Source organism: Dipodomys ordii, unplaced genomic scaffold (genome assembly GCF_000151885.1).
Source record: "Dipodomys ordii isolate 6190 unplaced genomic scaffold, Dord_2.0 Scaffold16, whole genome shotgun sequence".
Lineage (NCBI taxonomy): Eukaryota > Metazoa > Chordata > Mammalia > Rodentia > Heteromyidae > Dipodomys > Dipodomys ordii.
Genome location: NW_012267232.1, coordinates 16,207,876 through 16,225,409, shown reverse-complemented (window position 1 = coordinate 16,225,409; position 17,534 = coordinate 16,207,876). Strand labels below are relative to the sequence as shown.

At 36.6% G+C, this 17,534-nt stretch overlaps 1 protein-coding gene across 1 annotated transcript in view; it reads left to right on the top strand.

Moving 5' to 3' along the window:
* LOC105982588 overlaps nt 1-17,534 on the top strand; it is a 116,900-nt gene that overhangs the window by 68,821 nt on the left and 30,545 nt on the right. The window contains exons 9-11 of the mRNA XM_013012236.1: nt 7,671-7,766; nt 14,130-14,485; nt 15,694-16,147. Of these exons, the coding sequence (XP_012867690.1) occupies nt 7,671-7,766; nt 14,130-14,485; nt 15,694-16,147 (906 nt within the window). The remainder of the gene's footprint in view (nt 1-7,670; nt 7,767-14,129; nt 14,486-15,693; nt 16,148-17,534) is intronic.

The following is a 17,534-nucleotide window of genomic DNA, read 5'->3' as shown; positions in this document are numbered from 1 at the left end:
TTTCTTTTATGGCCCGAGAAGTTGAGCATTTCTTCATGTGTCTATTCGCCATTCTTATTTCCTCTTCAGAAAAGTCTCTCTTTAAGTCTTTAGCCCACTTATTTATTGGGCAGTTGTTTCTTTGTGGATTTGTTTTTGGGGGATTTAATTTTTTGAGTTCTAAGTACATTTTAGATATGAGGTCCTTGTCTATTGTCTGGCTAGTGAAGATTTTCTCCCAATCCTTGGGTTTTCTATGACCTTGCTAGCTATGTCCTTTGCCATGCAGAAGCTCTGCAGTTTCATGCAATCCCATTTGCCCAACTTTTCTTTGATTTTTTATGTTTCTGAGTTAAAGAACAATGTTGTATGCAAATTTTGGAGACATTTTATTCTTAACACTCTACTTCTTTTTTTTTCTTTTTCATTATTTTTTATTGTGAAAATACTGAACAGAGGGGATACAATTACATAAGCAAAATAATGAGTACATTGCTTTTTATATTGTGAAAATACTGTACAGAGTGTTTACAATTACATGGGCAAGATAAGGAGTACATTTCTTTTTTTTTTAATTTTATTTTATTTTATTTGTGAACGTACTTTACAGAGGGGTTACAATTACATGGGCAGGATAATGCATACATTTCTTACCAAGCATTGCAGCCTCCTCCTTTGTTTACCCTTCACATCCCTTCCCAGCCTCCCCCCTCCCAATCCCAATCCCAATCCCAATCCCAATCCCAATCCTTCCCCTCCTCCCCCCCATCCCCCCCCCCCACCGGCATTGTAAAGCTCGTTTTGGACAGACTACTTGTACTTCTCATTGTTGCAACAGGTCCACTGTATCCTTAAATGACTTGTTTTTCCCCATCTCCTCCACAAGTTATACTGACATCAAATATAGTGAAAGCAGGGGTTATACTGTGGGGGAGGGACATACAAAGCAACAAAGAGATAATCTTATAAATACATTAGAAACACATGCATGAATGAAAAAAAACATTAAAATACATATCTAAGGGCTCATTTTCTTAACATCACATTATCTGATCTTTTCCGTTGACTCATACATATACTAGATATTGCAAATAAGGGAAACCATGGGATCTATGTTTCTTTGGGCCGGCTTACTTCACTTAATATAATTTTTTCCAAGTTTTTCCATTTCCTAACAAATGGGGCAATGTCATTCTTTCTGATGGAGGCATAGAATTCCATTGTGTATATATACCACATTTTCTTGATCCATTCATCTGCTGAGGGGCATCTGGGTTGGTTCCATATCTTAGCTATGGTAAATAAGGCTGCAATAAACATAGTTGTGCTGGTAGCTTTAGTGTTAACACTCTACTTCTAAGATTATCTATGGATCTTAAATTGTATGTTTTAAATGGTTTTTTAGTGTTTAATTGAATGGATAGCCTGCTTTTTATTTACCTGTTTCTTCATTAATGGATATTGGTTGGGTTTTATTTTTGCCATTTTGTGTGCAAACGCATGATGTACAGATGTCTCTGTACATCTTCCCCTGCATAGGGACAAATATTTGCCTTGAATGTGAGGCTGGAAGCAAAGATGAACACATGAACACATGGTTTATATAGTTCTATTTAATACAAACGACCAATGTGCCCAAGTGGTTCTCATATCCTCACAACCTTAGCACCATTTAGTACTTTCCATTTTAGCTTGTTTCTAATTTGATGATATGAAATGTTCTTTTTTTCTCGCTAGACTTTCAGAAGCTGTGAAACCGCCATTTTCCTCAGCAACTGAAAATAATTTTGAGAGAAGTTTATTGTTATTTTAGGGGACATTCATTATTTTTTCTAATAATTGCTTTTGGTAGTAGTAAGGTTTTGAACTCAGGTTATTATAGTGGCTAGGCAGGAACTCTTATTACTTGAGGTATGCCATTAGCTTTGTTTTTGGTTTTATTAGGGTCTTGCAGGTTTATCTCTTTTCCTTTCTTGGCTGGGACTGGGCCTTGTACTATGATTCTCCTACTTTTGCTTCCTGTACAGCCAGAACCACAGGTGTGTATAACCAGCCCTAGTTTGTTGGTTGAGATGAAATTTTGCTAGCTTTTTCCTCCAAGCTTGCCTCAAACTATGAACTCCTGATCTACGTCTCCCAAGTAGCTTGGATATAGACATGAGTTACTGTGTCTGACCTATTTCTAATGATTTTATTTTATTTTCAAAGGTATCTGCTTATCCAGTATGTACAAAGTTATTTTGGAGTCCAGCAGCACCCAAATTTGGTGTTCCAGAATCAGTTATAAGGGATATTTTATATCCAAAATATGAGGTAATATATTTAAATTGTTTTCTGTATTATAATTGTTGCTGTTACTGAATCAATTAACTTGTATAATTTCTATGACAAATTTGATGGGGCAATTGTTATATAATTTGCCAGACCGCATTGTCATAATCATGATTGAATGACACTAAATTATGTATATGTCTAATTCTTACATAGATGCATCATCATATGCATCATATGTTTGTATACAAAGACACACCTCTACATTCATGAAATTATAATTTTATATATTTGTTTAAGATATGGCTATAACACTATAATCTTTTCTTTAAGATGTCATATTTATTTTGCCTAGACAAGAAAAATATTGTTTGTTTGTTTGTATGTGTGCCAGTAATGAGGCTTGAACTCAGGGATTCACATTTTTTTTGGGGGGGGGTCCGGTCGTGAGGTCTGAACTCTGGGCTTGGGTGCTGTCCCTCAGCTCTTCAGCTAAAGGCTAGCGCTCTACCACTTGAGCCACAGCGCCACTTCCAGCTTTTTTCTTTTTTGCTTATGTGGTGCTGAGGAATCAAACCCAGGGCCTCATGCATTCAAGGCAAGCGCTCTACTACTGAGCCACCTTCCCAGTCCTGGTATTCACATTCTTGCTTGGATTTTTTTGCTCCTTGCTGGTACTTTGCCACCTGGGCCACACCTCCAATTCTGGCTGTTTATTGGTTCATTGGACATAAGAGTGTAGAGGATTCATACACCTAGGTTGCCTTTGAATCTTGATTCTGAGATCTTAGCCTCCTGAGTGGCTAGGAGTAGAGGTATGAACCACTAGTACTGGCTTACCTGTTTTCATTTTGAAAGAATATTTTGAGTGAGGATTTAAGAGCTAAGGTTAGTTAGGCAGTGTCCAGGATCTTTATAAGAGTTTCACTTACTTTTTCTTTTCTTTTCTTCTTTTGTGGTTGCTGGGATTTGAATTTGTGCTTGCCAGACAGGTACTCTGCCATCGTGTAGTGCTTTCAGCCCTTTTATACACTAGTTATTTTTGATATAAGGTCTCTCATGTCCTGCCCAGGTTCACACCTGGACAGAGATCCACTATGTTTGCTTCCAACAACCATGTGCCACCATGTCTAGCTATTGATTGAGAAGAGGTTTTGTGATTTTCTTTCTTTTAGCCTGGCTGGCCTCAAACTCTGATCGTCTCACCTCAGCCTCCAAATCAGCTAGTATTCCACAGGTAAATAACTGGTGCCCAGCTTATTTACCATTATAATAGTTGACTACAATTGAACACCATGTTGTTAGATATTATTAGATCACCAATAATCTGTACTAATTCAGTTAACAACAGTAATCAGTACATGCCTTGAAATTATGTTCTTACAATTTTTCTTTGGAAACCAAATCAAACACATATTGCGTATGAACCTCCATACCTTTGCATCAGTCCTCCATGAAATACTTAATTTCACAATAGCCAAGAAGAAATAACCGTACTGTTGGTAGAAGCCTAGAGATGCACAGATACATGTTCACATGGCTCTTTTGGCTGGGAGTCTCACTGAAGCCTGCTGAAAACCCATCACCTGCTCAGTGCTCTTTGTGGATTTTAACTTAAAGGTGGTCTTCAAGGTACCAGGTTGCCTTGCTTATACAAACACAGGAGTAATTTACCTAGTGTCAGCTTACTGAAGGATCTGCTTAATAATTAAATCTTGACCCTGAAAATCTAGTTAACATGATAAATTCCTTCACATTTTCAAGAGTCATGAGGTCTTAGTCCTCTTATAGCTATGTGATGGTAACTCATGAATGAGATGTTCATGTAAGATGTACCAGGCTGGGTGTCATATTCTCACTCTTGTAATCCTAGCTACTCAGGAGGCTGAGATCTGAGGATGCTGTTCAAGGCCAGCCATGGGACTCTTTATCTCTAATTAATTACCAGAAAACTGGAAGTGGCACTGTGGCTCAAAGTGGTAGAATGCCAGCCTTGAGTATAAAGGTTTAGGGACAGCTCTCTTAAGTTCAAGTCCCATGACTGAAAAAAAAATGTGAGCCTGCACATTCAGGGATCAGCTGTTCATTCTCCTGTTGACTTCTGCTCTCAGAGTCCATCAGGAAAGTCAAAACTCCCCCCACAGCCTGGTCAGAACCCCACCTCTGAAAACACTTGCTCTTGAAAGTGAGTTTTTTTGGTTAATCTAATGCTTAAAAAGTTAAATCTACTAAGTATAATTATTCATCTTTTTCTTCCTTCAAAAATGTATGCATATTCTCATTTTATAGTATACTGATTATTTCTATAGTATACTTGATTATTAGAAAATCAAAAGAAGAAAACCAAAGCATCTCTACCAGATATTTACTACTCACTCTTTGGTCTATTTTTATTCATTCATGAAACACACACACACACACACACACACACACAAACAGAGATACACACAGACACACAGAGACAGACACACATACATATACACACTCCTAAACCCAAACCAAACAATCCTGCCCCTTCTTTTCTTTTTTCCCCTCTTCTTTCCTCTCCTTAGTTTTTCCTCTTAAGATAATTGAGCGATAGCATCCATGTGCATCAGTTTTTGAATGGTATTTAGAATTATTTGATTTGCAGATTATTTTAGACAGCATACCAATATACATGTATTAGAAAAGTGAAAACAATCTGGGGTAAAACATAACTTAGGTAATAGCATAACAAACCAGAAAGTCAGTCCTTGTAGACTGGAAATGAGGTGAAGAATTTACTTCTGAATTTCACTGCAGCCAGCAAAGGGCTGGACTTGTGCTCATATTTGACTTATTGATATTACGTGTTTAGAATTTTAATACTGAAATGCTTTTTATTTCATGAATTATTTGGGCATGGTATGTTGTTCTTGAAGTTATGTTGAATTCACTTAGACCATATTTTATTTTTGTTTTTAATGTGTACTTAATAAATGAAATATGAGTGTGCCATATTATTTTGGAGAAACCTGTTCCGAATGTATGATTATCAAATGACAAAGGTAGTGTAGGAGTCAGGAAACTGAAGAGATAGATTGATTCAGGATTACACAAGGCATAGTTAATTGGCAATTGAAAGAAGAAATGTGTCTTGCACCACAGCAAGAAGACAGATACAGGTAGCTATACCTCAAGGCAGAAAGGAAGGCCACACACACACACAAACACACACAGACACACACACACACACACACATATAGAGCTGGCTAGATAAAGGTATACCATAGCCAAATGGGATGCACATAGCATTTTCCAAAAACTATTAACATGTTTAAATATCAGATAAGACACAGTCCAGCATTTGGTGGCCAGCACAACATGCTCTGCTGAGTCTCTCAGCAACTGTGTTTGTCCTGTAGCGCTTGGGACGTATGCCAGGGTTACCTGGCAGGAAATATGACAGTTACCACCAAGATGACTGTAGTCCTATGAAACTGGGTCCCTACCTGGATCTTTTCCTTTGTTGACTTTACTGGCAGGCTTCTTCTTTTCATCTTTTTATGTAGTCTGGCATTGATATAGCCTAGAGACAATTTTTGAACTTTGGAAGGAGTCATTGTTTGGATTTCTCATTTAGGAAGGTAATTGGTAACTTAGATTTCTTTCTTGTCAAATTTTTGAATTATTCATATTGACTATGAGTCAACTGCTAAATTACCACTTATTGAGGCTTTAAGTATGTCCATAGTTATGGATACAGTATTCTCTTGTTAATTTTATCTCTGTTTCTAATGTCACATTATTTTTCTTCCCATATCTAATGATCTTTTTTGTTGTTGTTGGTTGTGGGACTTGAACTCTGAGCCTGGGAGCTGTCCCTCAGCTCTTCAGCTTAAGGCAAGTGCTCTACTACTTGGGCCACAGTGCCCCTTTGGGTTTTCTGGTGGTTAATTAGAGATGAGTGTCTCATGGACTTTCCTGCCTAGGTTGACATTGACCGGTGATCCTCAAATCTCAGCCTCTTGAGTAGCTAGGATTACAGGCTTGAGCAACTGGCTCCCAGCTCTAATGAACTCTGATATTTTCCTTATCTAGACGAGAATTTAGAAAAAGTTGAATTATTTTCTTGTTAGTTTTAATTTATAAAACTATTATCCTCTCTCAAACCACTATACTATCAACAAAGGACCATAACTTCACATTTTTAGCATAGTTTATGATATACCATGCACTGTTACATATCATGGCCAGTCAGCCAGAAAAACAAATGAGTTAAAATCATTTCTTTGATAAAAAACTTTTAGATTAACTATTGCTTACATTTTTGTTCCTCTGACATTTGGTATAATTCTCTTTTGAAATGTTGTTGTTATTGGCTTCCTGCTTACCATACAATGTTGATGCTGAATTTGGGCATTTTTCTAATTTTGTGTGTTGAAAACTTAATTCATTAAAAAAATCCTTTCATCCTTTTAAAGAGTAATATAAAATAATTTACAAATTTGTTTAAATTTTTCTTAGTTCTTAATGTAAATATATTCCTTAGAATACTTATATTTTAGAATTTAGTCATATTTGCCTTATGGTTAACTAGATATACCAATATGTATTAACTTAATGATATTGTGCATAGTTATTTGTATGTGCTCAAGCTGAAACCATATTGTAATTTTTTGTGAAATGCTAAGCCTGTAGTTGGACATAATGCATTTTTGGAAAGTGTTTTCTAAAATTTTTCCCCATCTATATTTTTTTGTTTGTTAAGGATATTGCATTTAATTCACTAAATCTTATTTAGTGTCGTCATTTATTGTCAAAAGTGACTTCTTTTCTTTTTCTTGCTGCAAATTCTGGGGCTTAAACACAAGGCCTGGGGCTGTCCCTTAGTTATTTGCTCAAAGCTGATATTCTACCACATGAGCTACAAGTCCACTACTGGCTTTTTGGTACTTAATAGAGGTAAGAGTCTCATGAACTTTCCTGCTCTGGCTGACTTTGAATTGTGATCCTCAGATCTCAGCCTCCTGAGTAGCTAGGATTCCAGATATGAGCCACCAGTGCCCAGATATACTCATTTTCTATGTGACATTTATATATTTTTAAATTTTAACTTGATGGAATTATTTTGTTTGAATTTTATTCTTAGCTCTTAACATAAAACATATTCTTCAGAATATGTTTTTGGAATTTAACAGTAATTGCCTTATAGTTAACTAGATATCTAAATTATGCATGGTTGTACGTGCTGAAGCAGAAACCATATTGTGAATTTCAGCTAAACACTAAGCCTGTAGCTAGATTTAATGCATGTTTGGAAAGTATTTTCTAAAATTTTTTCCTTTGATGTAAATTTTTAGGGAGTTTGGTAAGAATGTTGGATGATGAAATAACAAGGATCATAAGCATTTTAAACTTCCACAATATAATGTAAAATGTTTATCTTTTTATCACAGAGTGTTCGAACATGTAAACTTTTAACTGAGGATTTAGTATCTGAAAGCAAGGAAAGTATCACAATATTAGAAATTGGTCACAAGGAAAGTATTAAGGTATGTATGCTTTGTTCAGAACTGTGAGTTGGTTATCATATCTACCTACAGTTCAGAAGTTATTTTTAATAACAGGCAATGGCATCATTGTTGATGACATTTCTTTTCCTTCCTCAAATCTGCTGTCTTTATGACCCTCAGAAGATTTTTTTTTTTTTGGTCCAGTTGTGGGGCCTGAACTCTGGGCCTGGGTGCTGTCCCTCAGCTCTTCAGCTCAAGGCCAGCACTCTACCACTTGAGCCACAGCACCACTTCCGGCTTTTTTCTTTTTGCTTATGTGGTTCTGAGGAATCAAACCCAGGGCTCATGCATGCAAGGCAAGCACTCTACAACTGAGCCAACTTCCCAGCCCAACCCTCAGAAGATTTTATGCACTAATACTAACAGAATATCTGCAGCATATCCAGTCATTCTTGCCGATGATTTAGATGATGAAAGAAATGTATGTGTGAGATGTTTGACCAAATAGAAAAGTAGTTTGTGGCCATGAATTGGAATGATTGGATGTAGACTTAAGATTTCACTGTCATGCGCTTATGAAGTAATTGAGTATGACTGGAGAGAAAGGAGACAGACAGTGACTGAGGGAAGAAGAAAAGCATGAAATTCTTATGATTAGCTTATTTGTGCCCTGACATTCATTGGAGACAAATAAGAAACCATTTTCTTTCAATAGTGCTTTCAGTCTGCTACTTCCCCTTCGAGCATGGTATACTAGAGAGACTTAGTGTCCTGTAGACAAAAGTTCCATTTTTTAATGTGCTAAGTAGATTAAGTTTCCTATTTGCCACTAACCCTTCACCCAGACCTATGCAGTCAGAAAACCCATCCTTACCCCGCTTTCATCCTCTCTCCTTTTCCTTCCCTCCCTTCCCTTCCTCTCTTTTCCCTCCCTCCCTCCCTTCCTTCCTCCCTTCCTTCCTTCCTTCCCTCTCTCCTTCCTTCCTTCCTTTTGTCCTTCCTTCCTTTTCTCCTGTCTTCCTTGTTCTGGTACTAGGGCTTGGGTGCTGTCCTATAGTTGAGCCACAGCTCAACTTATGGCTTTTTGGTGATTAATTAGAGATAAAAGTCTCTTTGACTTTTCTGCCTGGGCTGGGTTTAAACTGTGATCCTCAGATCTCAGCCTCCTGAGTGGCTAGGATTAGAAGCATAAGCCACTAGTGCCCGGCCACCTTCTTTCTTTTTTATTTATTAGATATTTGCCCTTAGGTATGTTTGATCTTTTCATTCTTTATTGATTTTGGTCATATTACTCATATTTACTGTTTTATTTATAGCAAATAGAGCAGTAGCTGTCACTGAAAAATAATCAAATTAACCAATCATACTCTTTCTAGGCTGGAAAGTTATTGTCACTTTGTAGATTGTGGTGATAGCATGACACTCATCTCCAATTAATCACCAAGGCTGGCATTTTACCACTTGAACTAAGCTCCATTGGCAGCAAATTGCTAGTTAATTGGAGATAATATTTGTCTGCCCAATTTGGCTTCAAATCATGATTCTCAGATCTTGGCCTCTTGGAGTAGCTAGGATTGCAGTTGTGAACCACCTTACCAGGCTCTCAAAATTTACACTATAAATCTTGCACATACTAGGGTCTCAATGTTTGTTATCTCAAGTTGAATTTTAAAAATTGAGATTTGGGCTGGGAAGGTGGCTCAGTGGTAGAGCGCTTGCCTTGCATGCCTGAGGCCCTGGGTTCGATTCCTCAGCACCACATAAGCAAAAAGAAGAAAGCCGGAAGTGGTGCTGTGGCTCACGTGGTAGAGTGCTGGCCTTGAGCTGAAGAGCTGAGGGACAGCGCCCAGGCCTAGAGTTCAAGCCCCACAACTGGACCAAAAAGAAAAAATCGAGATTTCTTTATTATCTGTCTTGCTAAATTGATAGATTCTAAACTTTTGTTCTTCTATTTGAAGTCAATAATTTCAAAATCAATAAGAACTTATATTCTAATTACTTAAGTTAATTAAAATTAATGACCATTAATTAAGATTCATGACCATTTGCTGTTATATAACAATTTAGCTTATTTTGTAGTGTCTATAGTTAATATTTTTATTTGATTATTTCACAGTCTTTCATATTAAGAAAAGCTTCATCTTATGAAAATATACAAAAACCTCTCAGATCAAAATGGATATATTGGAAGGTATGGTAACTGTGGTTTTTACTACTAAAAATCATTGTTTGTAATTTTAGCAGAAATAATCACTTTGTACTTTTCTCAAAAGCAAACATATGCATTCTATATTATAATCACATTGTAATATATTAGAAATATAATAAATTACAAATACAGTTTCTTGAGGGGGGAGGATAATAAATCATGGAGAGTTCATGTCTTTGCTGTAATTTAGTTATCTTAAATGGATAACTAGCTTGCATGAAATTGTTATTTTTCAGAATCTGGGTCTAAATTGATTATAAAGAAAAGCATCTTTATAACAAATTATTAGCAAAAGAAAATGCAATTTATTCATTGATAGTAGCTCTATTAGGAAACTATATCAAAGGATTAAAAATTTATTAGTAGTGAATATTATGCTTAATCACATATGATTATTACAGATTATTTATAATAATTTTAATGCTAAACAAATTGTTATGTTGATTCTATAATAACTAGATCCAATAAATGATAGAATGGAATTTTGTTTTGTAAGTTCATAAATATTGAGTTGAAGCCATTGGAGAACGTGTTTTAATAGTACGGTATAGAAATTCAGTGTTGTTAGAACAGTTTTGAAAATAAACTCAAATTGTTTTTTACCCATTCTATCATTTTTGGTATTAAAAGTAAAATGAGAGAACTAGACATATAGAAAATATCTGCATTCAGTTAAAATCTATAAAAACATAATTAGTATGTGTCTATATGTACTAATGAAAACAAATTAATTTATTATGTTTTGCTTCAACTAACCCACTGTTAATTTGATTTGACTTTTGACTAATCTTAGGAATCTTACTAGACTCTTTAAGAACATCAGTATTCCTCAAACTATTCCATGAAATAGAAAGAGTAGGAATACTACCAAATTCATCTAATGACTTCAACATTACCTTGATAGTGAGTAGATAAGGGGCACTTACAAACTGATAGGCCACTTTTCAAAACTCCTCAGTAAAACATTTGCAAACCAAGAATTAAACAACACATTGAACTATCATATAATCAAGTTGGTTTCATTCCAGAGATACATCGGTGGTTCACCATATGCAAACCAATAAGCATAATCCAGATCATAAGTAGAAATGAAGACACAAAAAGGCATGTGATCATCTCATTAAATATAGAAAAAGCCTTTGACAACATCCAACATCCCTTTATAATAATAGCCCCAAAGACACTAGGAATAGAAGGAATGTGCTATAACACAATGAAGACTCTACACAACATACCCAGAGTCAGCATTATCCTGAATGGAAAAGCAGGAATCATTTGCTTTGAAATCAGGAACAAAGCAAGGCTGTGCCTTCCATTCTTATTCAGTACAGGGCTTGAGTTCTTAGAGCAGTAAGGCAAGGGAAAGTAATAAAAGAGACACAAACAAGAAGGAAAGACATCCAATTATCCCTACTTGCCAACAATATAATCTCATACTTACAAGACTCTAAAACTCCAGAAAACTCTGTGAGCTGATAAACAGTCTCAAAAAAATGGTAGGATGAGAAATCCTCAATATATGTTGAAGAAAAGACAGCTTCTTCAACAAAGAGTGCTTAGAAAACTGGATATCTGCGTGCAGAAGACCAAAACTAGATCCCTATCTCTCACAAACATTAATTCAAACTGGATTAAAGATCATAATGTAAGAGCTGAAACTTTGAAACTACTTAAGAAAAACACTTGAAGATAACAGGCATAGGTCATGACTTTTTGAATGGGAATGCAGTAGATCAGGAATAATAGCAAGAATTGACAAATGGGATTGCATCAGATTAAAAAGCTTTGTGCTTGCTTTGGCAGCATGCATACTAAAATTGGACAGACACAGAGATTAGCATGGACTCTGTGCAGAGAAGGCACAAAAATTCATGAAGCTTTCTGTATTTTTAAATCAATACACCAGAAAGACACTTGCATATTTTTGTTTGGTGCAATGATGTTCCCAATAGCCAAATGATGTTATCAGCTGAGGTCCAACAACAGATGAATAGATAAAGAATATGTGAGAATACATATATATGTATTAGAATATATAGATTAGAATATTGCATGGCCATAAAGAAAAATGAAATTATGTCATTTGAGGATACTGGAGGCAGTTGGAGAATATCATAAATGAAACAAACCAAGATCAAAAACCAAAATATTGCATGTTTTCACTCATATATGAAAGCTAGACCTGAAAGACATATACATACTTATGAACATATACATATATGCATAGATATATATCCATACACATAAAAATTGTTTAAATGGATAAACATAGAGTATGAATCAAAGCAAGAAACTACTTAGGAGAAAGAGAATGTAGAAAGGAACAAAAGAAGGTAAATAATTTTGTAATAAATTACAATATATATGAAAACATCATAAAGAAACTCAATGAATGCTGTTAATCAATGGGGAGGTATGGGGGGTGTATATAGAAATAGACTGTCAGGTGTTCAGAACTAATGGGAAGGAGATGAGCTAACAAGGAGGGTAAAGGAAGTTGAATATGATCAAAATAGATTATCTACAACTATTAGAATAGAATAACGACAGTAATGAAAATTGTTTTGGGAAGAAGGTAATGAGGGCAAGTAGAATGATAGATGAGGTGAGATGAATTGAAATACACAGTAAACACATGTGGAAATCTAACCATGAAGGCCCACTATAGCTAGTGTAAGTTAATAAAAACACAAGAGAAAAATCTTTGCTAGCCATTCATCCAACAGTGGATTAATAGCCAATCTATGAAGAAATCAGGAAACATTAAACCGAAAGAATAACGCAGTTTAATTAGTCAAATTAACTGAATGTACACTTTTCAAAAGAAGTACAAATGCCTAGTAAAAAGTCAGAGCATGTGACTCAAGTGGTAATGTGCCTACCTAGCAAGCTTACAGAGTGAAGCTCAAACTTCAATGGTGTCAAAAAAAGAGCAAAGTCAGCAGCAAACAGCCAAATAAGTACATGAAAACTACACAGGAAATGCACTGAGATTCTGTTTTACCCCAGGTGGAATGACAACTCAATAAGAAAACAAATAACAGCCACTGCTGCCATGTATATGAAGGAAAAAGGAAATCTCACACACTGTGGGTGGGAATAGAAATATAGTCACTATGGAAACCAGTATGGAGGATCCTTGATAAAAAGTAAAACTAGAACTTCCATATGATGTAACTCTATCAACTTTTGAATATAACTGATGCCAGCACACAATAAAGAAGCCTGCTCATTTATGTTTATCACAGTACTATTTGCAATTACCAGGGTATGGAATTATTCTTGTTTCCCATTAGTAGATTCATAGAAAAACATAACATGGCATGTGTACACAATGGAATATTATTCAGCTATGAAGAAAAATGAAATTATGTCATTTGGGGGAAATAGGTAGAATGGAGTTCAACATGTTAAATAAAATAAGCCAGATTGAGAAAGACAAATACCATATGTTACTTGTTCATTGTTAGTTAATTGTTTATTATTTTCATTTTTATTTATTCACTTATTTTTTGCTGGTACACGGTTTGAACTTGAGGGCCTCACGATGTTAAGCTAAATAAGCCAGACTGAGAAAAATAAAGACCATATGTTTTCTCTTATGTGAAATCTATTTTTGACTCTTATTTTTGCTGGAACTAGAGCTTGAATTCAAGTTTCTCACTCTCACACAGCTTATTTGTTCATGGCTGGTGTTATACTTGAGCCATGATTTCTGTCTGGCATTTTGCTGGTTAATTGGAGATAGAGTCTCAGATTTTTCTGCCCAAGCTGGCTTCTTTGAAACACAATTATCTAGGTCTCAGTCTCTTGAGTAGCTAGGATTTGCCTGCATGAGCTACCAAGGCCCAGTAACATGGAAAATAGAGTTTAAAAAAACCCATGAAAGTAGAAGAGAAAACCATTCTGAAAGAGGAAGAGGAACAGCAAAAGGAGGGAAAAAGGGAGTAAGAGATAAGAATATGGGTGATAATTATGATCAAAGCACATTATATACATATACAAAAATTTTATAATGAAATTCATTATATTGTCTGATGAATATTACTGATACATTTGAAAGAGAACCCAAAAAATACATTTCAATAAAGTACATTAATGATAGTTGTAATTAAGTTAACTTTGCATGTCAAGCAAGAGTAAATAGATTTTATGCTTAAAAAAACCCCTACCCTTTTGTTTCCTTACTAAAGAGAGCAAAATCTTCTCCTGATTTGTGGAAGGAGGTCACCCAATTGTTGGACATAAAAGATGACACACAAAGCAATATGAAAGAGTTGAGACTCCAGAAAGCCAAGGCGTATGAGGCTCGTCTTTCTCAGGAAGAGCCATCAGAGGTCTCTGTGAAAAAAAGTATAAGTGACATCTTAGATAACTTGGAGGAAAATAAAAAAACTTCTTTCGCTCTCATTGAAGCATCAAAGAAAGCTGGCATTAATTACATTGTGTATCCCAGAAAAAAGAAGGTGAAATGGAAGAAAAAACTGAAATTCTCCAAACTTAACTTTGTGTATGAACAGCTAGTCAAGCCTCCACAAAAGCTTGAAAGGTCTTGTTCCAGTAATGTATTTCTATGATTTAAGAAACTTATTGTGGGTCTGAGACTTAATTTTATAATTTCATCTAGTCCAGTTTATTATTTTATTCAGCCTGAAAATACATCGAACTACAATGCCAACCCCTCATGGTAAAGATGTATGAGCACTTCATAGTATATTGAACAAGGAATGGTTCAGACTATTGATTGAAAACTCATTCATTTTAATTGAATGGAAAGAAAAGGAAGTGGTTTGGAAAACCAATTCTTGCTCCATACAAAGACTGCCATTCAAAAATGGATGTTAAAGGCTTTCTTTTTCCTTCCCCCAGTCCCCTACACTCCATACTGGGGTTTGAACTCAGGGTCTCACATTCTCACTTGCTTAGCTTTTCCTCTCAAGACTGGCACTCTACCAATGGAGCCATAGCTCCACTTCCTGTTTTATTGGAGATAAGTCTCATGGACTTTCTGGCCTGGATTGGCTTTGAGCTAGGAGCTCATCCTCTTGAACAGCCGGGATTACAGGAGTAAGCCACCGACACCTGGCTATACTTTGTTCTTCCTACTCTCCAGTCCATGTCCTCTCTAGTCTCTGGGATGACATTTTCTTTCTCCTGTCATATTTGTCTCCTCAGTCCTTCAGTATAATTCCTCTGGAAGATAAGGCAGGGGACTATAAATAAATGAAACTTAAAGGGGCAGTGTCCTCACTGTGTTACAATTGAAGGAGATCATCTCTCTCTCTCTGTTTTTGTTCAGTTACCCTTTTCTATTTATTTTTAAAAAGTATAAATGAAAAGAAGGCTGGTTCCTTTTATTAACATATTTGTCCTGGTTGAGGTATGGAAACAAAGACAAAGAGGCCCTGAGGATTGATCTATGCATTTTCTCACAGTAATGATGATGATGATGGTGATAGCGATGATGACAAATCATGGAGACTAGTTACAGGAGGAGACCATCTCTTTAGTAGTAGTTCACTGGTCTCCTAGTTCACTCATTTAATACAGACTCTTCATACTGTGTTGCCATTTTAGTTTCAGAAAAGATAGATTCTGGAGGCATAAATCATAAGTCATAAATAATACACACATAAATCAGTGTGTAGTTTTATTTGGAGAATTGACAAGTAGTGATTTTTGGATGTGGATGCATTGCCTCATTGATCAGGAAGATAATTATGCTTTTGTAATAAAGGATTTTTCTTTTTCAACTAGATCATTGTCTCATGGAATACTTCCTGGGCAGAAGAAATTTTTGCTCAGAGTTCCAGTATATGAACGTCCAATCCGATGTCCCAGCTTACCGTGTTTATATTTCAATGAATACCTTGCAACAAAGGGAGGACTGAGAAAACTCCAGGATTCTCCGACGTGGGTTACTAATATATTGAGGGAAGCGCAGCGACCGGAAGCACGCCCAACTGCTGGGAGAGCAGAGATCCACAAAGTCCTGCCTGAAAAAGTGGCAGATGCACAAAAAATAGAACTACGTGATACTTTGGCATGTGATCTTCCACCAGAAGTCATTAAATATTACAAAGCTGAAGTGGCAGCCTTGACTGAAGAAATACAGAAGAATAAAACACACCTTGCGTTTGCCTATTGTAGGCGTGGAGCAATTTATAGGAAACTGGGCAAGTTGCTTAGCGCCATGAATGACCTGCAAGAAGTAAGTTTTTCAAAATAGAAAGAACAATATTAGTTCACTACTCTTTTTCCTCTCTCTCTCTTTCTCTCTGTCTGTCTGTCTCTCTCTTTCTCAGCAGTATTAGGGATTGAACTCAGAGCCTCACAGTTGCTCAGCTTGATTACTTGATTGGTGCTGTACCACTTAAGCCATGCTTTCAGGCTCCTGAAGATGGAGTATTGTGGACTTTTCTGCTTGGGCTGACCTTGAACTGTGATTTTCTGGGTTTGGCTTCCTGAATAGCTAAGATTACAGGTGTGAGTGAGCCACTGGTGTCTGTAGGAATCCTTCACGCTGGGGACCACACACAGAGGCAGGCAGGCAGGCAGGCACAGGAGAAAGATGATTGTAAGGTTTATTAGAGGAGCCATATTTCCCCGGGAGAGAGGGAGCACATGGGATCTGCCCCTGTCCCAGGGGTGGGCAGGTCTGGGTGGAAGGAAGTAAGGGCTAACGTGAGGTAAGTGTGTGTCTGGGAGGAGAGGGAAGTGCCAGCTGTATGGAGCTCTAGGGCAGCCAGGAGCCTCAGGTCTAGGTGAAGCTGAGGACAAAAGGTGGGAATAATACTGACAGTGTCTAGCTTGCATTTTTTTTTTGTCAGTTGTAGGGCTTGAACTCAGGGCCTAGGCATTGTCTCTGAGCCTCTTTGTGCCCAAGGCTAGTTCTACCACAGTGCCACTTCCAGTTTTTGGGTAGCTAATTGGAGGTAAGAGTCTCACGGGGACTTTTCTGTCCTGGCTGGCTTCAAACTGTGATCCTCAGATCTCAGCTTCTTGAGCAGCTAGGATTGCAGGCGAGAGCCACTTCTGAGGCCCGGCTGGCATTGGTTTTTAATGATAAATGTTTTACTGGAATGTTGAACAGTGAATGGTTGTCATTTATAGAATATAAAGTTGTAAAAGATAGTTATTGCATTTTTCAAATAATTATTATCAAAATTTTTTTCACCTTGGTGAAACCCTGTTGGTACAATTAATATATACTGTGGAAAAAAACAACAAGAAAGTAAAACAGGTTCTGTGTAGGTGTGTAGGGGTAATGCAACAGAGGGTGGGAAGAGGGTGAATACAGAGGATGAAAGGGATGAATAAGGTCAAAGTGATGTATTTGCACTTATAAAAACAGAACAATGAAACCTGCTGAATTACTTTAAAAGGGAGGACCAGGTAAAATAAATCAATGCTAGGGATGAACAATGAACCTCTCCCCCTTACAACTGATGTAGGCTAATAATAAAAATTGTAAAGTTGGGGCTGAGAAGGTGGCTCAGTGATAGAGTGCTTGCCTTGCATGCATGAGGCCCTGGGTTCGATTCCTCAGCACCACATAAGCAAAAAGAAAAAAAGCCAGAAGTGGCGCTGTGGCTCAA